Raw genomic sequence first — 16,971 nt, 5'->3', positions numbered from 1 at the left:
TTCAATAAAAATAATTGAAACAGAAATCAATCCTTGTGAATCCATCCTATTCATCACTGTTGTGTTTCAACACAAGGATTGTGAGGAGTATTAACCTCCCTGGCGGTATGATTCTTTTGTATACAGTTGGTTTGGGCTGCTCATTCACAAGAATTACGTATATCTATATACATACGTATATATATATATATATATATATATATATATATACATACACACACACACGTGTGTGTATATATATATATATATATATATATATATATATATATATATATATATATATATATATATACATAAAAAGTACAGTAAAACTGCAGGAAAGGGCACTAGGGGGCAAACTAATATGATTTTTTCTTATTTTGAACTGTATCAGTGTGTTTGGTGCGTTTTTACATTTGAATTTGCCGCCGGTTCCACCCCCCTGCGAACGTCACGTCGCAGGAGACGGAAGCCGGGGCACGGAGACAATTGGGAGGAAGAACCGCTGCTAGACACCGCCGGGCACATCGCTGGATCCCGGTGACAAGGTAAGTAACCTCTTTTACAGGATCCAGCAATGCTTCTAGCGGTACCCGGAGTGTGGCTCGGAGTTACCGCTTTTGGCTCTGAAATTTAACCCCGAGCCACACTCGGTAATACCGCTAGGAAGGTTAAATGAGAATATGACAGTGTAAGCTCTCATGGTGGGAGACAGTAGTGACTGGCTGGGAAAACTCAATATGGCTGGTCAGAGGGTTTCCACTGGGAATGACAAAGATGTCTGCTAAGATTTCAAAATTCCGAGAGGTCACAAATTTTTAAATCCACTAGGGCATTACACAATTATGTGATAAAAATGTAACATATAAATTAAAATTTGAAGATTCATACAGGTGTCCATAACCATAAAGAATACCTTCAGAAAAGGCTCATTTTGAACCTTCCCTGCCGAATAGGCAGGGAGCAGAACAGCAAAAGTGTTATATGGACACTGTAACATTAGTTCTGAAAAAGTAGGTTATGCATAGCTCCCAACTGTCCCTGATTTGGAACAAAGTCCCTCTGTCCCTCTTTCCGTCTCATTTGTCCCTCAATTTGGTGTGATCTATATAGTTGTATATAAAATGCACTTTTTATCTTTCAAAAAGTTTTTTCCCAGTCATAAATCTTTCATCCAATTTCTAAATTGCTGCATTTGTAAACGTCAAAAGCCAACATAAAGGAAAAGTAGTGGTAAAAAAAGCACATGTTGGTTTAATAATTATTTTGTATAATTCTTCTTTAAGGGGGTGTGGCAGGGTGTGTGTCCTATGCCTACATATTTTTGCTAGCAGGTTTCCCTCATTCCCATCTCATAAAGTTGGGAGGTATGGGTTATGAGGTACATTTTTAAAGACATTTTCTTTCAGAGTAGATTCATTTATAAGGACAATCACAATCTACACTAAGTTTAGTAAACCTGCACTGAGAAAGTATGTAGTCTTCCTGGCTGTCTTGCTGATCTGATGGCTTCAATACCTTTTGAGACAATGGCTTTCAACAAGTTTTAAGATCAGGGGTTCTTACTTAATTCTCCATATATTTTCTGCAGTCTTGTTCCAGGCCCGTAACTCAGTTTTTCAGCCAAAGGCAGGCAAGAATCTAAGACAAATTTACAAGAAAGTCAGCAATGATGGCCCCTATATTTCTCTTTCATTCATTGACTGACACAGCGCTCCATATTCAGAACCATAGGGCTATATCGCCCCCTACAGGAGTAGGACACAAGGCAGAAAAAACAACTTGGCTAAGCCTATGGGCGGTCCTATGTGGTATACACCGCCCTCTCTGCATTCTGCTATTCATCTGTTGCTGTCCCACAGGTGGTCCTTCCTCTGGACTTGCATGCGAGTGCTGGGCTTGATGGTGTTTACCTTTCAGGGTGGTGCCATTTGCACAGTTCCATATAAGGTTTCTTCAGAGGGAGATCCTGGTAAAATGGGACAAGTGTCCAAAGTCTCTGGAAAACCAGATTTGTCTTAGCCGGGAAACCAGGGATTCCCTGGTCTGGCGGCTTCGTTCTCTGACCCTTCGGCAGGGCAAGTTTTTTCTCCACTTGTATGTGACAGTGGTCACGACAAATGCCAGCCTGTCCGGGTGGAGAAGTGTCCTGGGGCTGAGCTCAGCTCAGGGTTGTTGGATGCTGGAGGAATCCAGGCTATCGATCAATGTCTTGAAACTTCGGGCAAACAGACTTTACCTTGATCACTGGACGGCTCGGCTCCAGGGGCTCCTGGTATGGATCCAGCCAGAAAATGCCACGGTGGTGACATATGTCAATCAACAGGGTGGAACAAAAAGTTTGTTGGCTCCTCTGGAGGTCTCCGGCATTCTCCGTTGGGCAGAACGCTTCATTCCGGCCCTCTTCGCCATGCACATTCCAGTTATGGAAAATTGGCAAGCGGACTATCTCTGTTTCCAGTTATTCTGGTGACCCCAGACTGGCCTCGCCGGTCTTGGTATGCGGACCTAGTGTGATTGGTCGCTGGCGTCCCCTGGAGGCTGCGTCTCAGGGAGTACCTGCTGTCCCAAGGGCCGATCTTCCATCCTGATTTAAAATCACTGGCTTTGACGGCCTGGCTGTTGAAAGCCAGGTGATGAAGGATAGAGGTTTGTCTGGATGATTTTGACTATGCTGAAGGCTAGGATGTCTACCTCTAGAAAGATTTACCTTCGTACGTGGAAAACGTACATTTGGTGGTGTGAGTCGAATGGTGTTCACCCTCGTTCTTTTTTGGTGGCTTAGTTTTTGACCTTCCTTTAACGAGGTGTTGAGCAGAAGTTGGCTTTGAGTACCATCAAGGGGCAGGTGTCTGCCTTTGTGGTCTTCTTTCAGCGACCTCTGGCCACGCATTCCTTGGTGTGTACTTTCATTCAAGGGGTTCAACACATTACTCCGCCAGTACGGTCTCCTCTACCGCCGTGGGATTTGAAATTGGTGCTCTCAGTTCTCCAGAAGCCTCCCCTTGAAAATATTCAGGAGATCCCCCTGCTTACTCTGTCACAGAAGGTGGCTTTTTGGTGGCTATCACCTCTGCTCGCAGGATTTCGGAACTGGCAGTGTTATCTTGTCGTACCCCCTACTTGGTGATCCACAAAGATAAGGTGTTTCTTTGTCCACGCCCGTCATTCCTACCTAAGGTTGTCTCTGACTTCCATTTGACTGAAGACCTTGTGTCCCAGGCCTGCTCATCCCAAGAAATTTGTGTTGCATGCCCTGGATGTGGCTCGAGTGATTTGAGTATATCTGGCGGCCACTGAGTCTTTTGGGAGGTCTGACTCGCTTTCTGTGATCACGGACGGGCCAAGGAAAGGGCTGTCTGCTTCTTCTGCTACCATTTGCAGTTGTATCAGACAGATGGTGATTCAGGCCCATTCTGTTAAGGGTCGAGTTCCTCCATTCCCTGTAAAGGCGCACTCTACTCAGGGACTTATTGCTTCTTGGGCCTTCCGCCATCAGGCGTCAGTGGCGCAGGTTTGCAAGGCGGCCACCTGGTCATTGGTGCACACTTTTACAAAATTCTACATAGTGGATGTTTTCCGCATCTGTGAATGCTTCTTTTGGCCTCAAGGTTTTGCAGGCTGCTGTTTAGAGGGCCTTTTCGCTCTTTGGGTGTGTATTGTTCAGGTTGGGCTCCTGTTGTTTTTTCTTAAGCTCCTGGTACCTGGTTGGCTTCTTGTGTTTAGCCTTGGGATCTTTTGTGGTCCCACCCCTCATATTTTTGGCACTGCTTGGGGACATCCCTATGGAGTGCTGTCTCCGTCAATGAACGAAAGAGAAAATTGGATTTTTGTACTTACCATAAAATCAATTTCTCTGAGTTCATTGACAGACACAGCACCCACCCCTCTAAGGAGTTGTTGTTACTTTTTTTACTGCTTGTTACTAAACTGAAGGCCTATGGCAGTGAGGGGGATGTATTCCAGCTAGGACTGCCCATCGGCGTAGCCAAGTTGTTTTTTCTGGCCAGTGTCCTACTCCTGTAGGGGGCGATATAACCTCATGGTTCTGAATATGGAGCGCTGTGTCTGTCAATGAACTCAGAGAAATAGAAAAATCCTATTTTTTCCCCAAATAGGCCCCTTGAAAAGGTGAGAGTATGAACAAACAAATGACTCTCAGCTGTTTATAAAAGGTTATCTGCTGAGCAATGAAAGTCATGCTGCACTTTTGTTAATGTAAGTACAGGCTACTTTTTTTTTTTTTTTGCAGTACTAGGTCTTATGTACTGTATATGCAAGTATTAACATAAGCCACGCAATAGATTTTTGTTTGCCTTCTTTTTGCTCTTGTACAGCCTGTGAGTAAGACTATATAATGTTGTATATACCAAATAGAAGGTCTCTCTGGTTCACTTTATAATCCTAATCTTTGTACAGTGATGATGGTAATATTCTGGGAACCATAGCTAACATAACTGAAGGTGTGACCAGGTTGCAGACCTCAGTTTAAATAAAGTATAGACTTGAGTTAGCTGAAAACTGAAATAGTAATACAACTAATAATTGTTAAGCATAGCATACCAAGAATTTATATAAATTAAACGTAGTTAAACAAGCTGAGGCATTTATTAAAAAAAAAAAAAAAAAGGGTTGGCCATAATTCATCACAATATCTTTTACATTTAATAATTGTGGTCAATATTTTTATTACTGTCTCAGTAGCAGGCATGAATATCTATCTTCTGTTACTCTTCTCCAGCCTTATAATGGCATGTGCAGTAGCTCCATGACATACAGAGGCTTTGTAGCACAAAAAAGGAATTCAATATGAGCCAGACTGGTAAAAACATTGATTATCCGTTAATATCAGTGATTTTAATATAGTACAGCTAATTAATAGTCAAATTACTAAGAATAATAGTACATTTATGGATTTATATTAGTTTTTGTAATCCATGTTTCGTCCTAATAAATACAAAAAAAAAAGAAGTTTATCAAAGTGTTTGTAAAATCTCGTTTTAAAAAAAATAAATACAAAAATAACAAACATGGTATACTTACCTTCTCAGCGTAGTGGTTTTGGACAGAGCAGCGCAGATCCTCCTCTTCTCGGCTTCCTGGCTGGAGCTCTTGGCCCCTTTCTCCTGTTGAGTGCCCCCACAAAAAGCAGCTAGCTATGGGTGCACCCGTGCTGAGCTTTAGCTCCGTGTATCCATTCAGACACAGAGCTGCTGTTTGGCCCTGCCCCCTCTCTCTCCTGATTAGCTAACTGAGTTTGATTGACATCAACAGTAGCCAAATAGCACCGCTGCTGTGTCTTAGCCAATCAGGAGAGAGAGTCCCGGAGGGCTGAGGCACTCGTGGATATTGCTTGATTGAGAGGGGGCTCAGGTAAGTATGAGGGGGGCTTCTACACACAGAAGGTTTTTTTTCTTAATGCATAGAATGCATTAAGATAAAAAAAAACCTTCTGACTTTACAACCCCTTTAAGTTTCAAAAACAAGCAATATTAAAAAGCTTCAATGGTCCCAAGGTCCCCACCCTATCCCCCCATCCCCCCAAACCCCATATCTCGTCCCTTCCTATTCCTCACACCAGTGACACCACTCAGGAGCTAGGGAGTCCTACTAACCCTAAACCCCTCCCCCATACCACCATCAAACACTGATGCTGGCCTAACACCAAACCTAGGACTGAAGTATGAAGGCCGAGGTCAAAGCCCAAGCAACCAACAATACAGTAGCCACAACCGGGCAGTGTGAATTGTTGCTGGACAAAAGTCCTGGGTTACCACCCCAGCTTACTCGTGTTATTGTTTTCGTTTTCCACCCTTTCCATTACAGATGGTATACTACTCCAGCTGCTGTCATTTGGTGGCTATGTTTCAGCTTCAATATGTACAACGTTTAGTATATGGAGGGCAGTAGCCTACTATTTTTATGTTGCTGTCATACAGTAGAGCTGTGGTGGTGACTCTGGACTTTTGCCCAGCAACCACTCACACTGTCCGGTTGTTGTTACCATATTGTTGGTTGCTTGTACTTTGCCCTGGGCCTTCATACTTCAGTCCTAGGTTTGATGTTAGGCCAGCATCTGTATATGGGGGTAGGTAGGGGGGATTAGTTAGGGATAGTAGGGCTCCCCAGCTCCTGAGCGGAGTGGCTGGGGTAAGATACAAGGTTTGGAAGGATCTGGGGATGGAGTAGGGACCTTGGAATCAATGATGTTTGTTAATATTGCTTGTTTTTGATACTTAAACATTTTGAGGAGGTAGTCGTTTGGGTGTAATACCCTTCTTTTCCTTTTTGGTTGTAAGTCTTGTTGGTCACACCCAACCTAGATTGTATAAGATGGCACCACCTCATTTAAGTATATTAGTGGTGGGGCTCCTTAAACCAAATTTGTCTTTTGTATAGTCCTAATAGTTACTATAATAAAATATTCTAGCAGAAGGGAAGCACAAAATTGAATTCATAGTTACAAATTGGGAAATGGACCATGATGATGGATGAGCAGGCAACATCACCTTATCATGATGCCAAAAACAGCTCCTTACATGAAAGAGCCACCAGCCCGGACACTCTTCATGCCCAAGTTATAGTAACCAAAGAAGCCACCCTTCGGATCAAAGGACTAATTTGAGTTTCTCAAATTGGTTCAAAAAGTGGCCTCTGCAAGGACAGCCAAGACCAAATTCAAGTCCCAAGGACACAAGGGTGGCCTGACAGGTGGGACTGTCTGCTTTACACCCTATGTGAAGTAGGAATCAAGGGGTGTGAAACAGTCTCTAGAAAAAAATGGATAGAAAGGAATTTGACCCTTAATGGCACTTAAGACCAATCTCATTTGTCTTTCCGATTGGAGAAAGGAAAAAAATCTCCCACTCACATATTTCCACCGGTGCCACTTCCTGGCTTCACCCCAGGCATATAAGATTCTCAAGTCCTGTAATGGAGACTCCCTGAAGCCAGCTCCCTGGCACTCAACAGCACGGAGATAACAGGACCCAAGACCATAGGTCTGACTTGACCATAAATGACCAAGGAGTGCCCCCACATTAATCAGGGACCACTGTCCTGGTATTAGTCGCTGACAACTGGAAAAAAAACCCTGCCAGTTATCTATAACTGGAAAATGTTTTGGCGACAAAGATGGCACCTGCTTTTCTGCCCCAGACACCTTCCTGAGCTAAACGAGTCCTGGTGCCACCCTGGTAGTTGATACATGCCACTGTAGTGGCATTGTCAGATTGAACCTGCAACTGGTTCGTCCAATAATCCAGAGTAATATGCACTGCCCGAAGTTCCAAGATATTGATGGGCAGTATTCTCTCCTGTGGAGACCAAGTTCCACAAACTGGCATCAGAGACTATTATCTTCCATATCACTGAAAGGAAAAATTTCCCCTTCTCTAAATTCCAAATCAAAGCCCAATTCGAGCTCTGCAAATAACCTGGAGTAGAACTGCATGTAGGGAACCGGCTTCAACCTAGACATAATTGCAGAAATGTATGGAATAGCTACCCCTTGCTTCTTATATTTCACTTTAAATCTGTAACCAACTGTTCCCTGAGCAAAGATTATTGAGGTATACTGAGATTGACATCCCTTTCCTCTTCAGCAAGTCCAGCACTGGGGCTAGGAGCTCTGTGAACCCTTGGGGGGGCTGTGATCATCCCGAAGGGCAATGTCACAAAACAAAAATGGCGACTTTCTACTGTAAATCGCAGAAACCTTTGATGAGCCTGGAAAAAACTGGCACATGAAGATATGAGGACTATGGACACCCGAAATCTACCTTTTGCAGAGAGGCCATTACTGATTGGACAGATCCCATCTGAAACAGAAGGATGTTTAGAAATTCGTCTAGTGTCTCGAGATCTAAATTAGACCTCATGCCCCGTTTGGTTTTTGGGCTGCTACTGGTTGAGTAATGAGCCCATAACTTCTACTCCAAGAGCCAATGCAAGGCAAATGACTGATAATTCGGTGGTGGACCCAGCAGGTTCCAAAGAGGAGTGCTTAACCTACCAGGTTTCTGCCGATAAAAACGGAGTGAGCCACCTCAGAGACTGCCCTAAGGTCCTTTGGCCAGGGATAATCTCAAAACAAAGGAGCCTCAGATGCTTACAGCACCTGGTATCGCCGGACAGTCTCCCATCCAAGTACTAACCAAGCTTGATCCTGCTTAGGCTACGAGATCAACCGAGATTAGGCATATTCAGGGTGATGCGGCCGCATTCCATCTGGGGAAAAAAATGAGTGGGTCAGCAATCACTACAATGTCAAACACCACAGTGGCTCAGATGAACCTGATACCACTGGTCTATTGGGAGATATGAACACAGCCATATCTCCCAATAGACCATATCACTGGACCTAAGGGCAGTGCATCTGCCTCCCCCACCTGCCTCTCCCTTCTGGCACAATTTAACTCGTATAACAGGTAAATAATATAGCAACTGCATTAGCCAAAACCTAATACGCAGTCCCCCAAAGATGCAGGCTCAAAACAACGTTGGTCTACCGCTATGCAACCATGTATGCATGTAAGTACGCAGGTACCCAGGTATGCAAACATGCAGGTATATAAGTATTCTTGCTGTTCATACACTTTCCTCATTCACTAACTGAGTTTGATTGACAGCAGCGGGAGCCAATCAGGAGGGAGAGTTCCAGATGACCGAAGCCTTCCCAGACATCGCTGGATCGAGAGGGGACTCAGGTAAGTATTGGGGGGCTATGGGGGGGAGCTGCACACAGAAGGCATAGAATGCATTACAAAAAAAAAATCTTCTGCCTTTATAATCATTTTAAGTACAAAGCCTGCTCTGTGTCTCGTGATGTACGTTGAAGAAAGATGAAATAGAAAACTTTAGCCTCGGTTCACATTGATGCGGTATGACTTTCGTGATTCGCAGTGATTCCTGTACATTTCCTGCACCACAACACACATGTTAATACAGACCGCTGTGGGTGTCAATTTGCAGTGCGAAAGACTGAATCGGATCGCATGCGATCCAATTCTAGTGCTGCAAAAAAAAAAGTACATGCGCCTTTTTGTGTGGCCGCTGTGCAATTTGTGCAATTTTAGCCATACAAAGTGCATGGGCTCAAATTGCACTATAAAGAATGGCATGTGATTTGAATAGGAATGCGTTGCAATTCCTGTCTGAATTCCCCCACCGCATCAGTGTGAACTAGCACTTAAAGTGTTACTATACCCAGTAACCAGGATTCAGTATATCTGGTCTCCCAGTGTACACAGAACATGGAAATTCAATTATTTTAGTAAATATAAACTGATAAATACCTTTTCTCATCAGCAGTATATAGCAGTCTTGTGACTTCTATCAGTGTCCAGCCAAGCACTGACATCCGACTATCCTTTGAGACCACAAATCCCTGACCCCCTGTCTGGACAGTGCTGATTGGCCCTGTGCTGATCACATGCACCCTCCCGAGAAAAAATAAAAAACTCTCAAGCAATACACACCAATTGAGCATGTGCAGCCTGACTCCATAGACTCTGTGTTATCAGGAAATTATTAGAGGACAGTGGAAGGATGGAGGATCAGAGAAGACAGGATCAAACAGCCTTTTTATACAATGCGGAGGATTAACCCCTTAGGTTCCATAGTAAGTATAACCAGCATGCTTTACTGCATATACAGACTGATTTTACTGTTGTGGGTTTAGTAACACTTTAACCACTTGCCGACCACCCAAAAAATGGCCTGGTCATTAAGGGGGCAAATCCTTCCGGTCCAGAACTGGTTAAGGAATGTCTAAAATCCTTGACTTAACTATGTGTAGCACTGCCCCCTTGAGGACTGCTGGATTATTCACCTTTGGATCCCCCTGGGTTACCAATAGCAACTGCAGCGTGCACAATTTAACTCTTTACTCTCTGGCTCAGTCAATGAACAGTCTAGGCAGTGATGGCGAACCTTGGCACCCCAGATGTTTTGGAACTACATTTCCCATGATGCTCATGCACTCTGCAGTGTAGTTGAGCATAATACGAAATGTAGTTCCAAAACATCTGGGGTGCCAAGGTTTGCCATCACTGCTCTAAGGGATGTAGTGGTTTTTGTGGTTTTATTTAAATTAGGGATGGGAGAAGGGAAGAGTGGGATACTCCAACTATTCACAATACTGTAGATGAGGACTCCTGTCTGAAGATGCAGCCAGGCTGCTGATTCATCTTGCCACTTGGAGGAATTTAGTATTAAGTCTCTATGTAGATGACTTGTTAGGATGAATTATCTTCGGAATATACTCCTAGTACCCCCTTTCACTCCACCTGCTGACACCCATCCTCTGACTATCCTACAACGGGATGGCCCCTCAGGTCAGGCCCCTAGACACGATCCCCTGTACTCACGATACCCTTTTTTTGAGGGTCGCCAGTGTCTCTACCCCTCCAGTCAGCTCTTATGGACCTCTGGGTTCAGCTCCTTCCTTCCTGGTCCCCAGGCCGACCGTCTGTGACCGTGTACCACTGCTACAGAGGAGGAGGCAGCCACTACCCTCCCTCCGGGTCTCTGCTCTCCAGCCAAAGACCCCACAGCACATATGCTCCTGGCTTTTATACCACATTCCACAATGCACTGAGACAATCAGTCTGTGCCAATCCATGGGGCTGTATCAAAGCCTGTGTACCCATTGGTCAGATTTCCTCCACTGTCCAATATGCCTTCCTATTGGACCAGTGTGGAACACTCCCTAGACCAGATGAATCACACACTGAGCACCATGAGCAGATCTAACTTACAGATCCTGTTTTCTAGTAGGCAGAAAGCAATATAGATTTGCCTGCTGCTCATCTGATAGGCAGACAGAGCCAAAAACTATACTAGCACCTACCTAGGAGGGTGCTACACATGCATTTATTCAACTATCATAAAAGTATCTTTATCCTAATGTTTATCTTATATCTCACCTCATTGTTTTCTTCTTTCCTTGTTCCATTCATTGTAAATGATCCAATTACAAACTTTTCTCATACTTATGTAAAATTGTTTATTTTTCTCCTTTTAATGTGAAATGTTTTTATTTTCTGTAAACATCAATAAAACCAATGAAAAAATATCTTTCTAATTTAAAAAAATTGCAAATTAATATTTCAGTCTGGTAAGCCTATTCCATACAAAGTGACAGTCATAATATTGAGAAAAATATAACAAATGATATTTGGATGCATAGGTATAACTCATTAAAGGTTTTATTTACCGTACGATGCAATATATGGGCAGTTGGTTGCCTTCTCATATACAGTATATAGCCATGTCAAGTTGTTTTGGACTCCAGCCTTGTAGCATGACCTCCTTGCCCAGCCTTAATGAGAGCAGCAGGTACACATAATGACCATAATAACTATGCCCATGCTATGTCCTACAACTTCTTCTTAATGCTCATTGGTGCTGACACAGATACTTCTGGCTCATCTCCTAATCCCACTTCCTTCACACCCTCAGTTGAGGATTAATTGGATGTTTTCTTCTCCCCACCCTCCCGCTGCTGCTACATATTGGGCTGCTGGTACTAGGTAGACAGAATCTATCATTGTTTAATCCTGGAATCTGAAGATCCCTCACTTTCTTCTGTGCATAGTAAGACATATGAAATGATTTGTTGGGATATATTAGCGATTTTATTGTTTTCTACCTTAACTATCGTATTTACTGTTGTAGTATAATAGTATTTGTTTTTATTCTAGATATTTGGCTATAATGTAATTCTAATTATGCTTGCATGTTAAATGTGTGATTGTTCTTTAACTGAAAAACAAGTGCTCTACTGCTAGCGAAATTAATTTTATCATTGAAATTTCATTTTAAACAAAACCTAAATTTCCTCAAACATTCCAATTCCCTTTTGCCACAAAATGCCATTATAATATTTTGAAGAGTTAAGAACCATTGCATCCTCAATAGTATGCTTTGAATAATAGCAACTAAAGAAGAAAACAAGACAAAGGGATAACATGAAAAAGTGAAACAACGCAAAAAAAAAAAAAAAAAAAACTATATGCTTCAAACATCCAATGATGTGGTGAAGAAAATCCTACTTTTTAAAATTCCTCTGCACACATCTGGATGAAGTGCACATGAGCTCACTTTGCTACAGCTCACAAGTCTATGGGTGCCCTAAATGCTACACAAAAAACTGCCATTAACATTGCATAAACAGAGTAAACCTAGCTTTTATTGCAATTTATCCTTTAAAATGCAAATTGTTCTGCATTACTATACAAGTGTTTCTGTAATAATTATCTATTATTAAAACTTTTTGTTATATCACCATTGTTAATGTATATCTAAACCCAAAAGCAAAAATGTAATATATTGCAGCTTACCAGTCCGTAGATGTAATGGCTGCATTCATTTTCAGTTTTCATTTTCATCAAGTGCAGAAAATATGATGTCCTAGCTTTGCCTTTAAAGGCTGACATTTTATTTTTCCAAATATTCTACAAAAAATACCTGTTGATTTTGCCAGAAATTCAGTGTCCTGAAATTACTGTACCTTTCATGTAAAAAATATGATTCCCGCATCATAGTTAACTGTATCCTCAATTTTAAATTTCTGTTTTTGATGGGATTTTTTTAAGACTTACCATAAGGAATATTTGAGCATTGCTTCTTGAAAACCTAAAAAAGAAGCATTTTTTTTCAAAGCAAAAGAACTTTAATCTTATATTCAAGGAAAACCATGGGGTGTATTTATAAAAAAAAAAAAGGAAATTTGTTTTCTGCAAATGAGGCAAAACTGAATGTCCTCAGGTTATATTTTCTGCATATCAAATATGTGAATGGCAAAAAAACTGCATCATGCCCAACTAGGTGGAGCAGATGAACTAATTTCCAGTGATACTCAGCACCATCTAATGGCATTTTCCACATTTACACATTCGATCTTTAGAGAATATAGACTAAAAACATTTGTTTTCCCCATCCACAGTGAATGAATTTACAAGCAGTTTCAATGGATTAACAGCTCAGCAAATGTTTTTTTTTTTTTTTTTTTATAAATACATCTCATATGTCAAGAAATCTTTTGAGCTGGGAAACTTTTCAAAATGAGAGAAAACAGTGACTAGTATTTTACAGCAGTGCTTTAAATGTACTCATTATACGGTTGTCGCAATTAGCAGTGTCATTATCATCTTTTCTAATGCAATATGTTTAGTGCATTTTTTTTTTAAATCTGGTGTCCCCTGAGCTTTTAATCTTCTTAACACCTTCTAGGTACACTACTCAATTGTGCTCACATTTTTAGCCCATTAATAGGATCATCTTCATTACCTGAGTAGATGAAAGAAGATGAGGAGTAAATGCTAATAAACATGAAAATGTAATAAAACAACAAATGCTTATGTTTCTGCTCCTTTGTATGTGTTATATGATTTTTTCTAATAAATAGTCACTATATTTTATCTGTTGTTAATGCATTATGAAACATTTTTTTAAATGTAGCTCCTGTCCGGAAGGGGCTTTGTACTATGGAAAAATCTTCTACATCTGAAACTTTTGTATTTTACTGTTGTTCTCTCATGATACAAGAACTGACTCTCATGATACAAGAACTGATAATGGAATCAGGATGATTACAGAATGACTAATGTGTGATTCACCTGGATATTTGCATGTAAAACTGGCTGATCTATATGCAAACAAATTTAGGCTTTTGTGATTAATTCGTTATTTGATGTTTAAAAGACTGGAAAAATCTGAATGCATGTATTCAAATTAATCAAACATGTTTGCGGTTCATGAATTTGCTCATCACTAAATGGCAAGTTTTAAAAATTTTTTTTTATATATACACCTCTAAAGCCTAATACACATGGGCTGAATGTCAGTCGGTATCGGCCGGTTTAATAGAAACTGGCTGACGTTCGGCTCGTGTGTACGGCAGTCGGTCCGAAGAGTCATGACCGAAAAGGTCTGCCAACCAGCTCCTGACCAGCGCTATCAACCAATGGCTGAGTGCGCTAACTGGAGTGTTCTGGTGGGTGGGCCATCCCCCTGTCAGAACACAATAGCACAGCAGGGGAGATTGCTGTACTAACATCAGATTGTTATTATTGCGGCTCTGACCTGAGCTGTCAGTTTTTTTTCAGTCAGCCCAGCTAGTGCTGTGTACAAGGCTTAGGGGCAGGCCATACATAGTACAAATTTCTTTCCAACAACCACAGGTTGCAGGAAAGAAATGTTCACAATTCCCCCATTAGCACAAGCAGTGCTGACAGGCGAATCAGCAATTTTCTTCTCCTGATGGGGGAAGCCATCTCTGCTGGGAGAAGGCAGTGATTATTGCTAGTGGCTATAGCAGCTGCTAGCAATAATCACAAGAGAATCCAGCAGGCTGGTAAGTTGATCGATTGATCAACTTGGTACTTTCAGCCTGCCCATTAACGGTTCGAACCTGCTGAACCGGCCGAGATTCAAACCGGCCTAAGTGGTTTAGCAGCGGTCAATCAATGAAGCTAAGTCGTAAAGAATTACAGGTGACAACTAAAATAAGTCTACAAATCTGTATATCAAATACAAAATGAGAACTGTAACATTAACAATTGCTTTAAATTAAACATATAATACTTTAAAATATGTACTCAGTAAAAATACACTTTTTTCTTTTAAGACATTAATGAAGTTTTGGGAGATGCAAAAATTGAAATCCATACAAGTGGCTATGTACTTTGGCCATTACACAAACTAAAATAAATAACTTTTTCTTTGCCAACAGATCCCTGAGAGCAGATACCATGAGTGGAGACAGGAAGTCCCGTTCTGTTATCTACAAGAAAACCTCCCGCGATAAGGCGGTAAGCATTCCTAAATATATTTTTTTTCTATAACTGTTTACAGTTGATTAAACTGATAGACTAGACGAGGTTTAAAATACACCATTTTTTTTTTTTTTGCCATCTGTGTCCCATTTATTAGACTTAAACTGGCAATACATTCAGTTGAAACTAAGCAATTTCCCTTATCAACACATTCAAGGTAGATGGGAAAACACTTGCCGTTGCGCTTTTGTATTCTGACAGCGAGGACCCTGTCAGAGTACACTGAACAGCCAATTAGCTGCAGTGCTGATTGAACACAAATGTTCTAACAAGCCAGTTTGTGAAAAGTCATTTATTAAATCAACTAATGGGGAACGGCAAAATATGGATCGAAATTTAGCCGATTCAGCAGGGACCGGAAGATTCTCGAATCCATCTATGGCCAGCTTTACCCTTCTTTACAAATATACATCAAAAAGTGAGAGAATCCGAAGCGAAAGAAATCCTCTCCCTACAGCTGTCACTGCAACAAAGGTAGCCATTGAAAGATTTTCTCTTTATTCCTTTTCCAGTGACAGCTCAACACTTTGGTTTTTACCTATGTTTCAGCCCCAGTGACCGTTATCATCAGGACAAATAGAGAGGGTAAGGCTGGCCATAAACTATACAATTTTCTTGTTCAACTTTCCTTTAGATTTACCAAAACCATGTAATATAGGGTCAAACCTAAACACTTTCACTTTGTATGCAGTCAGGCAGGCCCTTGCACTACATAGTTTAAGGTAAATCTAAAGGAAATTGAATAAGAAAATTGTATAGTGTATGGCCAGCCTTAATCTCTACAAAATATAAAAGAAAACGTTTTAAGGCTAAAGCCCCGTACACACGTACCGATGGTCGGCTTACAAATGTTCCTCTTTTCTCCCCGGGATGTCGGTGTCTGCTGAAAAGTGCAAAGACAGCACAAGGACAGCACAAGAATTTTGTCCGCCGACTGCAGAAGTGATGTCATGTAATGGTTAACTTTCCCTGTGTTTTCTATTTTCTGAGCATGCCCAGTCTTGCAAATCTGCGGTCTGTCGGCCGAATTCTGTACTGACAGGCGAACAATCGTCCGTTCTGGTGTCGGCATACAAATATTTTCATGTTTGCACGAAAGACTTTTGTCCGCGGATTGTGCGCAGACATCTGTCGGAGGCACCATACTAACACGCGTACAATCGGCAGATCCTTCGTCCACCGACGTTTGTATGCCGACGATCGGTACGTGTGTACGGGCCTTAAGAAAATTTTCTGCAAATACAAAAAATTCTCTTCATTCCACATAGAAATTTGTGTCCTGATAACTACTTTTGTACTGTTAATTAAAATCTCTCTTTTATAAGCTTCCCAAACTATCTTTTTTGTATCTATCATATTTATAGTCCAAATTAGGGGAACCTACCTTCCCTCTATGGATGCAATGCAGTAAGTAAGCGTTGTCAATAGAGGATAGAAAGTGTGTTATTGGCAGGATCACCAGCATAAAATAAAGGAAAAAGGATTTTTGTTTGTGGAATTTTTTTGGTTCCTTTCCAACAGGTTCAGTTTTACCATAAAAAATCACCTGTAAAAGAAGCATTTATTGTATACGTTCCGGACCCAGCCACGAAAAGTGAAATTCCGCGAAATAGAAAAACCCTAATAAAATGCATTGTAGGCATGTTTTTTTTACTGTCACTGTACGTGTAAAAGCATTTTAAGGTCTTTAAACACACTTTTAAAACAATAGAAACTCATTTAAACACATAAAAGATACTAAGAGACATAGCAAGAGCTATGGAAAACACAAAAATATTTCATTTTTAATGATTTATATAGTAAAATAACATTACAAAAAACGCAAATTACCGGGACCGCAAAAACTGAACCCCGATGGAGCGGGGGATTACTGTATACTTACTTTTCTAGCAGCTTGTGCATTGAAGTCTCCCCTTCTCTGCTTCACAGACACCACAAGTATTCTTTGCATATGGTTGTGCAGAATACCTGCATCCCTTTTGATTGTTGTGATTTTTTTCTGCCATAAATTAATCAATATTTGGCAATTTCAGCAGGGACTGGACGAATTTTCGAATCCATCTATGGCCAGCTTTACCCTTCTTTCCAAATATACATTAAAAAGTGAGAGGATCTGAAGTGAAAAAAATCACCTGTAAAAGAAGCATTTACT

General features: G+C 41.2%; 1 protein-coding gene across 1 annotated transcript in view; it reads left to right on the top strand.

The window, feature by feature from the left end:
• Window positions 1-11,503: 11,503 nt before the first annotated feature.
• Window positions 11,504-16,971, top strand: part of SAG (S-antigen visual arrestin) — a gene marked incomplete at its 3' end in the record, with an annotated part of 40,451 nt that continues 34,983 nt past the window's right edge. Inside the window, exons 1-2 of the mRNA XM_082251697.1 lie at window positions 11,504-11,577; window positions 14,717-14,795. Of these exons, the coding sequence (XP_082107823.1) occupies window positions 14,736-14,795 (60 nt within the window). The 5' untranslated portion in view covers window positions 11,504-11,577; window positions 14,717-14,735. The remainder of the gene's footprint in view (window positions 11,578-14,716; window positions 14,796-16,971) is intronic.

The sequence above is a fragment of the Pelophylax lessonae genome (assembly GCF_965119305.1).
Source record: "Pelophylax lessonae genome assembly, chromosome: 3".
Classification (NCBI taxonomy): Eukaryota; Metazoa; Chordata; class Amphibia; order Anura; family Ranidae; genus Pelophylax; species Pelophylax lessonae.
This window is presented reverse-complemented; position numbering and strand designations above follow the sequence as displayed.